Source organism: Varanus komodoensis, unplaced genomic scaffold, assembly GCF_004798865.1.
Source record: "Varanus komodoensis strain SLA01 unplaced genomic scaffold, ASM479886v1 scaffold1, whole genome shotgun sequence".
Classification (NCBI taxonomy): Eukaryota; Metazoa; Chordata; class Lepidosauria; order Squamata; family Varanidae; genus Varanus; species Varanus komodoensis.
This window is the reverse complement of record NW_025335268.1, coordinates 95,730,244-95,740,291: the sequence shown is the minus strand read 5'-3', so window position 1 is coordinate 95,740,291 and position 10,048 is coordinate 95,730,244. Positions and strand designations below refer to the sequence as shown.

General features: G+C 36.7%; 1 protein-coding gene across 1 annotated transcript in view; it reads right to left on the bottom strand.

Annotated features, from left to right (window-relative positions):
* Positions 1–10,048, bottom strand: part of OGA (O-GlcNAcase) — a 34,805-nt gene that overhangs the window by 13,444 nt on the left and 11,313 nt on the right. The window contains exons 4-10 of the mRNA XM_044437049.1: positions 9,207–9,337; positions 8,264–8,435; positions 5,648–5,746; positions 5,207–5,491; positions 4,267–4,425; positions 2,979–3,589; positions 2,429–2,603 (exon numbers count right to left, since the gene is read on the bottom strand). Of these exons, the coding sequence (XP_044292984.1) occupies positions 2,429–2,603; positions 2,979–3,589; positions 4,267–4,425; positions 5,207–5,491; positions 5,648–5,746; positions 8,264–8,435; positions 9,207–9,337 (1,632 nt within the window). The remainder of the gene's footprint in view (positions 1–2,428; positions 2,604–2,978; positions 3,590–4,266; positions 4,426–5,206; positions 5,492–5,647; positions 5,747–8,263; positions 8,436–9,206; positions 9,338–10,048) is intronic.

The following is a 10,048-nucleotide window of genomic DNA, read 5'->3' as shown; positions in this document are numbered from 1 at the left end:
CATATGCTGTGTTACCTTCCCTAGCACTTTCGGTATAAAATTAATAACTATCTTGGTTCCTATAGTTTTGAAAAGAGACAATACTGTTCAAAATCCTAAGGGCTATGGGCCAGGTCAATTCCTTGGGAGGGAGACCAGTAGGAGTCCCATGAAACAGCAGGATAACAGAAATCCTTAAAATCCGTATTTGTTCCATCAAGTGAAACAATCCCACTTGATTCTCCATACAGTGATGCAGTTAATTAATTTTAGATTCTGGATGTAATGCTTCCTTCTTCAGACAATATGTGTCACTTCACTTGCTTTAAGATGTGGTAAGCCAAGCATGCTGGGACTAGGGCCCTCCTGCTCATTCTGCTCAGTAGGCCTCTAGACATCCGTTCTTGAGCATGCCAGTGAGTCCATCTGAAAGGAGAGGAGTCATAGCTATATGCTTCTATGTCTATATTCCTAAGCTAACATGCTGCAAGCAGCACAGATTAACGTAGGTACAAGGGTAAGTCAGGGTGCCAAGAAACACCAGATTGCTAGAGGGGAAAAAGCAAAGTTTGAAAACAATATAATCACTTCCTCAAAGGTTTGTTAAACATTTAAACAACTTTTGTTCTAAGATCAAAACAGCTTTACAATTCAAATTAATAGCACATCAAGTTTAGAAAATCATATTGTTATTTAAATGTAGCCATAGCTGTTTTGTTTCTTTATCAAAATGCCTTGGGTCTAAAGTATTATAGAAAATTAATTTAGACTTCAGAAAATTCAAAGGAAGTCAGTTTGAGATTAATCAGAAATGTCTTCAGTCCCTTGTCTGAGCCCTTGCTATTTTTGCTCAAATTGGGCTCAAATCTAGCTGGTCTCATTGACGCCACTGATTATTTATTAGATGCTTCCATGTTGCCATCTTGGAACTAAGATAGAGGACTCTTACTTCTGCTAAGCACTGAATTCTGATTAACAAGGAAATACACATTCTGCACCAAGCTGGTGAGTTTAGCAACATCTCTGTTAATACAAATGGTTAAAAGTATTCCTAAATATGCCCTATGCTTCTCTGAGCTTTGAAATGTTGCTGTTCATGCCTTAGCAATGTTTAAGAAGTAGCTAGAAAGTGTTGGGATTCCAGGAATTAGAGGAATTCAACTATGTAACCAAAGTAATTACACCACTTAGTTATATCTCCTTTTCTGACTTTAAAATGTGAGGGGGCATCAGACAAAGACTGAGATACTTTTTTCTACTTCTGTTCTTTAAGTAACCAAAAAACTCACCAGCAGATCAGTCCTATCACAGTGCTAAATGACAGACTGTATTCTAAAGCCTAGATTTTGAATGATTTCCTTTCTTATCAGGGAAGAAATGCTTCCACTAACTTTCTCCTGCCAACTTTCTCCTACACCAAACCCTCACATTTTTCCTAGAACTTAAAAGTCTTCTGCTGAGTATTAACTAAATGCAATCTTGGCAGCTAACCCAAGTCTATTTATTTCAACATACATAATTAGCTATGACTAGATACAATTTAACATGACTTTAAGTGGTCCAGGAACTGTAGGCTGATCCAGACACTGAGGTTTATTAGGTTTGTGACAACTACAGAAATTGTGACAGGAAACCATCAGCTTTGCTGCCTGCTGTGTACATCAAGCAAGTCCACAGCATATTCCTTTACAGCTGGATTGAAACCTGAAAGTGAAATGAGGTCACTAGAGGAACCCAGGCCATGCTGGTGCTAGTCCAAAAAAACCACATAATTTTTAAAAAGGCTGCAGACCAAAAAACAAAAACAAAAACAAAAAAGCTCTTGATTTCTCTTCAGAGAACACCAGTCTGACATGAAAGCAGACTCCAGAGCTCTGGAATTTCTTACCCTTGCCCCAAATCAGGCATCTTGCAAATGTCAAAGCAAATCACTTTTGCACCAGAATAGCCTTATGCTAAAGCTCGCATGCGCAGAGAAAGGGCTAGGAGGCTCGGCTTCCTCTTGGCCAGGCCCACTGAAAGGTCACATCTGCAATTGTTCTGTTGAAGACAGCAATAACGTTATTGAGACAGAGCAAGCAGCAGATGACTGAGGTATAGTCACATTTCATAGTGTCATTTCCAATTCTGCAACAAGGCTGGGAATTGCTGCATATTATATAATCCAGTGTGCATTCAGTCCAAGTCAATACTCATGTTTCAGATATCTTTTAGATTCATTAGCCCAAGAAAAATGTTTCAATATGAACAGCTATTCACTGATTGGCCAACTGTTATGTTTATTGCCAGTCTTATAGTGAAGCATAAATAATGAAAAAAATAGAAGTAAGAAAAGAATCTAAGGTCAAATCAACCATAACATCAAAACATTTGGGTTTTTTTTCTGTGGGCTAATTAAACACAATCATATATGCTAGTTACCACTATAATTGGTTCCTAAAGAACATACCTAGCCACTGCACAAAAGATTTCACCATTGACATGATGCTCTTGATGTCCCAGACGTACGAATACATGTCATAGAGGATTGTTCGGTTGGCACAGTTGGAAAGACGAGTGAACATGCCCATCACCAAGCTACACATCTCTTCAAACTTGGTGGCTCGAGCACGCCATTCTTCAATCTAATGAATGAGATTTTTATTTATCCATCAAGCATTTATATCTCACTTTTCAAGGCGAAAGGTTTCATAAAGTGGCTAAAGATGAATATCAAATCCCACACTGTATTTTCCTTCAGGAAAGATTCAGAGAGGCTCAGTCTAGATTACAATCACCACACTATTCATCACTTCCACATCTATAGCCAGCATAATACAAAGCATGAAAATAATAGAAAACTCCTGAACACCAGCCTGCTCCCATACACAATCTACATAATACTCTGCAAGCTAGGCTCAGAGATTTCATGTGAAGTTGCCAGATAACTTTCCTTTGCTACTGCATTTTTTAATATAAATATACAGACACCTACCAATGAAAAATAAGAAATCACTCACCTTTTCAGAGTCCTTTCCTTTACAATTTACACTAACAACACTGCTATTGGCTCTGAGCCACTGGAACTCTCGTAACATTTGTGCCCCTTTGGGCCCATGTTCATATGGGAGGTAGAACAAATCTGCAAGTAACTGTAGATCTTCTAGAGTCACAGGTTCTGCTGCATACAAAGGCTTCTCATGGGGGCCAGGCACAAACTGTTCCTTGTTAGTTTGCTCATCTGTCTGCATTGGTGCAATGTCACTACCACAGTCATCCTGCATTAACATCTCCGGAGATTTTGATTCAGCAATGCTTTCTTTATCAGTATCCATTGGTTTTAACTCCTCTGACATTTTTGCTTCAGCAATATCAGTCAATATTTGATTTATATTCTTATCAGCATCCTCTTGCTTTTCTACCACCATGTCCATTGGTTCCTCATCTAATTGCTTCTTCTCCTCCTCCACTTTAACCAGAGCTTGAGACTCACTGCTCAGTGCAGTTCCTTGACTCATTATGGGCTCTTGGTACACTGTAGTAACCACAGTGGTTGAATTTAAAGAGGATGGTGCCACCAGAGGTACATCCACAACACTTGTTTTAGCCCCACTGTGGGCCACTTGCCTACCTGTAAACACAGAACAAACACACAGCTTTAGTTCTACTTGCTAAGTTTATTTCACAGAATCCTTTTTCTACATGCAAATAAGTTACATTCAAAAATATGCATTCCACAAAGTGCAAAATCATGCAAGTGTCTATTTTGTCTCAATCAGCCGTACTCTGGAAACACCTTATAAGACACTTGCACAAATTTCATGTTATATTTTTGCTAAACAGAGGCTTTGTAGGAACATGTGACATGTGTGAATCAGTACCCAGAATTGATCATGAGGTGCAAACTACACCTAAATTGCCTGCTAAGATGCAAGCTATGATGAGCAATAATGAAACATATTATTAAAGAAACTGGCTATCAATATAAGTCTATTTGGCAGAAGATACCAGGATATATTTCCACCCCTCTGCTTATTAGTATAAAGACTGACTTCTAAAATTATGTTCTGCCTTCATTTCAGCAGCACCAATTCCATATACTCAGTTTTCTTTGTAACAGAAACCCAAATGTAATTTTGAACAAACTAAAACAATATTTCCCATATATTAAGGAACCAAATCAGCAGTGACCCCTTGAAAAGGTTTGTTGGCAGTTTGTTCTGAAAGCTTGAAAACCACTTTTCATTTGAAGAACATTCTTTATTCACTCCAATGTTTCAGTTCTGACAAACCATAAATCTTACTCACTGCTGTACTGAAGAGGTACTGCAAATTCCTGTAGCCACTCTGTTAATGACAATTTCAAGGCCATCTGAGGGCTATAGAGAACATCTGTTTCAATATCTTCATCACTCCCTTCATTCTCCAGTTTAATCTGAATTGAAACTGTGCTGTCTTCAGTGTCAGCTACACAGAAAATTAAGGTAACAGTATATTAATTGGTAAGCCAAGTTGAAAATTGCCATATATTTGCATTCAAGGGCAAAATTTTTTGCTATCACCACATACTCCAGGGAAATAACATTCTGTAACTGGATTGCATAAATTAGGAACATTTCATACATTTATCCAAGTTCTGTGGTTTGGCCCAGCTAATGAAATGAAATTACTAGTGAATGGCTATACAACTCTATTGCAAAAGCTAACAGAGAATAAGGGTTGATAAGATCAACTGATCACAGACAAAACATACAATTGGTGTTTACACAAGATCAATTCTTGATCATATTAGTAATTTCACCTACAAATTGGTTAAAAATACTGCTGGACATCTAACAGTTTAGAAAAGTTTCCAAACTACATTTCAGTCTTCCAAGGCTCTGTTCTAATCAATTATCTGGTATTTCTGAGCCAGGATCCTACACCAAAATCTGAATCTATTTTGCTTTTTGGTTAGTCTTTTTACATTCTGTGTTATCCTTCCAATATCTTTGTTTTAAAGCTTCATCTATATTTTATGTATATTTTGCCATACTTGGGCAATTTTACACTTAGCAAGTTTTAAAATATATTTAGCTCTGACCCAACATCCTCTTTGACACCTGTTGCTCTGCTAGAACTAGCTTCTCCACTGCAAGTACTTTTGATATTACCACAGAACAAAGTCACTTTTCCTGAAGTAAGGTATTCGTCTTGAATTGAAATTTTCTGTATGCATTGTTTTACAAGCATTATCTGACCAACTTACTCATCACAACATCTTTCCTTACTCCATTCATATTAGATTTGTACCAGGTTGCCAGTGTATGAATTGCAACAAAATTGGCTTCAAATTCACAGTTTGGATTGGTCAGGACACCCTTTAAGCGTGGGATGAGTTCTGTTGATCGACCTTTATATGGCCCAAGAAACAGTCTTTTCTGATCATAGTCATTAGCATGAATGTTATCCCAGATGACTGGAGCTCTGCGAATTATCTTTGAAACTTCTTCAATAGACTCCACTGGAATGTCTTTAGATACCACTTTGGGACCTAAAATAGTTGGATAATAAAGTACTCAGAATGTGTTAACAGTATCTTCATAGTTTAGGATGATAATGTTTAACTAGCATACTAAAACATTTAATTAAAAGTCTGAATTTAGTTAGTGCTTTTGACTCAAATCCTGAGAAAAAGCAGAATATTCACCTGTCCATAGCACATCAATTCCAGGTAAAAGCTTCTCTCCCACAGTACGTAAATAAGGAGACTGAGCAACATTTGGATAGCAGAAAGTGCCACAGTATTCTACAATAGAACAATATGCATAAGTTGACACTCAAAAAATAATCAGAACATTTTTAGGCATGGATGAATTGAATTACTACAGCTGTCATTCACTCAAGTTGATGATACCTGTTGTGCTTGTGTAACACATGTGCAGAGTGCTGAATTGTGAGAGCTTGCCTTTCTCTAGACCTTTTCCCACAGAATGTAGCTGGGGGCCAGTTCTGCTCTCTCCCCTATGTGATGCACAGATTCTTACTTTTCTTCCTTCTGTAACTTTGAGGGGTTGGTTTTAACTAGATAGGCTCAATAAACTGCATTAATAGCAGTAGAGTTTTGCTCTTTGCAAGGAACATCTGGACTGCTGCAAGGTTAGAATGGAAGGTCATGTTCGCAAATCTAATTTTTCTACATCTCCACAGCATTTGTGGTTACATTTAAGCCCCTAACAGAGGCTTTGCATCTCCAGTAAACACTTTATTAAACTTCAAAACAATGTGAGAAAATTAAAGGCAGGATACAATCAGTGAGCACACTATTAGTTTAACAGTATAGCTGGACTCATTTTAATGTCACAAGTACTTTGGTGAGTCAAGTCTTTTACCCATCACGTATGAGCAAAAGAGAATATGAAGGAACTTAGGCCAAGAACATGTCATGAAGTATTAATTACATGTAGGAAAAATAGGAAAAATGATACTGACAAAATAGTCTATACTCTAATCCCACAACTATGACATTAAGGAATTTGCTTATTCCTATATAAGCAGTTCTCCTTAGAATATATTTACAGCAGTCTGCTTGTAAAACAAACAAACAAGCACAAAACCCCCACCCATATATTAAACGCATCCCCTTCTCTTTCTTTCTCTCTTGTACTTCAAGCATCTATTCCTCAAACAAACAAGTTCTCAACTGCAGTCAAAGAAAGGAAAATCGGCAATCATTGCAGAATCTAAGAAGGTTTCACCATCTGGATCACTGACCTATTTGTTAATTAAACAGTATCAGTTAATCAGTATTAACTGATTAAGTGTATTCCTCTTAATCAATTTTTACATCTTGGACAGTTCTGGAATCTTCTTGTCTGGATCCTTTTTCTGAAGAGATGGCATGAGGTTCTCTGCACATTAAAACAGACAAGGTACCTTCCAGAATTACAGCTGTTACTGATGTGGCATATAATGTCACATCAATTACATTTTAATCTATTTTATTATGCTAAATTGATGTTAGTGGGAAACTCAGATTTTAATGACAGCCTTGAAATTGATTTCCCCTTTGTTCAACTAGTGGTTGCCAATGACAAGATTTTGTTGTTCTCTGCTTTACATGCCAAATAAAACTTGCTTGCTATGGTGGAATGCCAGTACTTGCAAGAATAACGTTTATCAAACTCTGGGGCTATCCATGCTGTTTCTAGAGCTTCAGAGTCTCCTTTACTATTGGAACACTTATTGAGGCTGAACAGTCATATTGCCCCATTATCTATCTTTATAAATATTTCTTATTGGTAACAATTTTGCAGAGTCTTAAAAAGAGATGGAATATTTATTTCATTCATACACTGCCCAGTAGCTGAGGCTCTCTGAGCGGTTAGCAAAAGACAGAACAGGGAAGTATTTGCCCATGAAAGGGTTGCCACTTAAGCCTCACTGCCTGAAACATCTATGAAACTCTGGTTGGACCCCAGAAAATCTCTTTAGTAAGGATTTGTCTAAGTCAGCTAATTGCTGGAGGTATAACACAGCTTATGCTTCTTTTAAGCATGTTTTGGCAGTGCTCAATAGTTGTCTCTTTTGGGTAGAGGTCATCACATTAATAAACCTTGTGCTATAACTTGTTTAAATATTTACTGATATACATGCTATTATCTATCTTCCTCCTGGACGTTAATGCACTTTGAGCACAAATGGATTCTCTATGGTCTTTTGACAACACTGGGAATGTAAATGCTGAACTCCTAAAATGCAATATATTCAGGGTTGACCTTAGAACGTTTTCAACAACTGAAACAGTTATATATAGAAGCCACTTGTGAATGGCTATTTATACAGATACTTGCTCCTCTTTTGCTGACATTTATATGTAATTTGTGGAAAGCCATATCTCCAAGCAGACCTCCTCATATGTATATATTGCAATTGTTATAAACTATCCTGAGACAATATATTGCAATTGTTGTAAACTGTTCTTTACCGTCCTGGTAAAAGGACAGTATAGAAAAGTGTTTTTAAAAAAATCTATGCAGCTACAATTTTTCTATTTTCTTCTTTGTGTTGCTTCATTTTGTTACATTTTACAATAAAAATATAATTGGCTTTAAAACCCTATTTTATGTTTTGTGCATAAGAAAAATAAGAGGGAGAGACTGGCTGTGACATGCTGGCTCAGAAAATGTTTCCTGTATGACTTTGATTGTACAATAGGAAAGCATATTTCTACTTTCAGAAGGTAAAAATAGTAATGCTTCAACAGGAATTAGAAGGCTTTTCACTTCATTCCAATTAACATTTAGTAGCAATAATGCTTTCTTACCTGTGGGACAGAAAAGGAATGTTTCTGGCTCTCCAAGATACTGGTAGATTTCATTTGTGATTGAAATCTGGGCATGGGCAAAAGAGCTGAATACTTCTTTGTCCGCTGCACACATATTATGATCAATATCATCAAACAAGAGTGCAAATGATCTGCAACCAAACTGAGAAACCTGGCAGGGAGAGGAAAATGGAAAATAAAGGCTTACTGGAACTACATAATAAAAGTTTGTTCATAACTACATGACAGTATCTTGTCCAAAGTAACTCAAGAGATCAACTGCTTCGGCAGGCTATCCCTGTTCAACTAATGAATCATTATGTCTGAATAAATATGCATAGTTATTCCCTCCACATAAACTTCCACATTCATGGAAATTTATGTATAAAATAAACCTAGAGTATCCAATTGCTAAATATTATTTCTCAGTGTAAAATAAAATGACATGAAATAAATTTAGGAATGTGCATACGTGGGAAAGGGGAGCGTATGCACAAACATGCAAGAGAAAGAAAAAGGAAGGATAGTTGACAGGCCTTGTGAACTATTTTCAGAAAACAGCAGGGTGCTGGAATTGCATCTATATGTGTTAGTTATATGTCATGGGGGTGGGGGGACAGCGTCATTAAGTAAACCATGAGAAATGAGGGTGTCAAGAGGAGCCAGCTAGAGAGGTTTTCCACAGGAAGTCAGCACGGGGGGAACATGTTAGGTTGCTTGTTAAACAGCTTGGCCTTGTTCAAGCAGACGCACAGCACGTCATCTTAGAAGAACCATAGGATCCGGATAACTAGATCTACATCTGTGTAATAATGTACACAGGCAGGAGAAACAATTATACCTTTGTGTCAGGTTTTTTAATTAAAAATCAGAGGGACATTCCCCTATCCAGCCCTTGGAGTTTCTGATTTCAACAACTGGTATGTACATAAATGAAAGATACCTGGTCCAATTTGCGTTTCAACGTAGATACTTCCTTAGGGTTTGAGAAAGTAATATCCAGTCCAGGAGAGATGGCATAGATAAATTCTATTTCATACTCTTGAGCAGCTGCGATCAGAGTCATGAGCTGCTCTAGAAATCAAAGCCAACACATTTATCAAGGATCAACAATAAGAAAATAAATCCATTCTATCAATTTGCATGATTCACATTTCATTACATTGTTAATAATGCAACATTAATATAAATGTTATAATTTATATTAATATGTCATTAAAATTTACATTAAAATATTTATTTTATTTAAAATTTAATTAAAATATTTTGGAATATGCGCAGGCAGCATATATTTTTAAGTCTAAGAGGGAAGGAAACACGAAGAGTAAGTATTTCTTGTCAAAAGAATTCCAACCCTCTATGTGGTTTTGATATATACAGCTATTCTCACAACCGCACAGCATGCCAATAATCTTTTTTCTTTTTCAAACACAATGTAATAGTTCACAAATAGTACTAGTCTAGTGGTATCTGTACAGTTTCATTTAGAAGATCAAGGAGGATTGGCACAGGGTTATAAAATGATAAATACACTCTTTGCAAAAGGTTTAAGTGAGTATTTCTAAAATGAACATGACTACAAATTGGGAGAATATGCTTGCCTAATCATGTTTGCAAATTGCAGCTCCTCAGGTCACTTGTGGAAGAGCATAATTGCATATTCAATAGGGCTCTCAGATAAAATAAGGAATAAATGTAACCTGCCTGTTAATCCTATGCATGCTTGTGAGTATGGAAAAACCTTTTCTTTCAAATAAATATGAACAGAATGAAAAGGTAATGTAT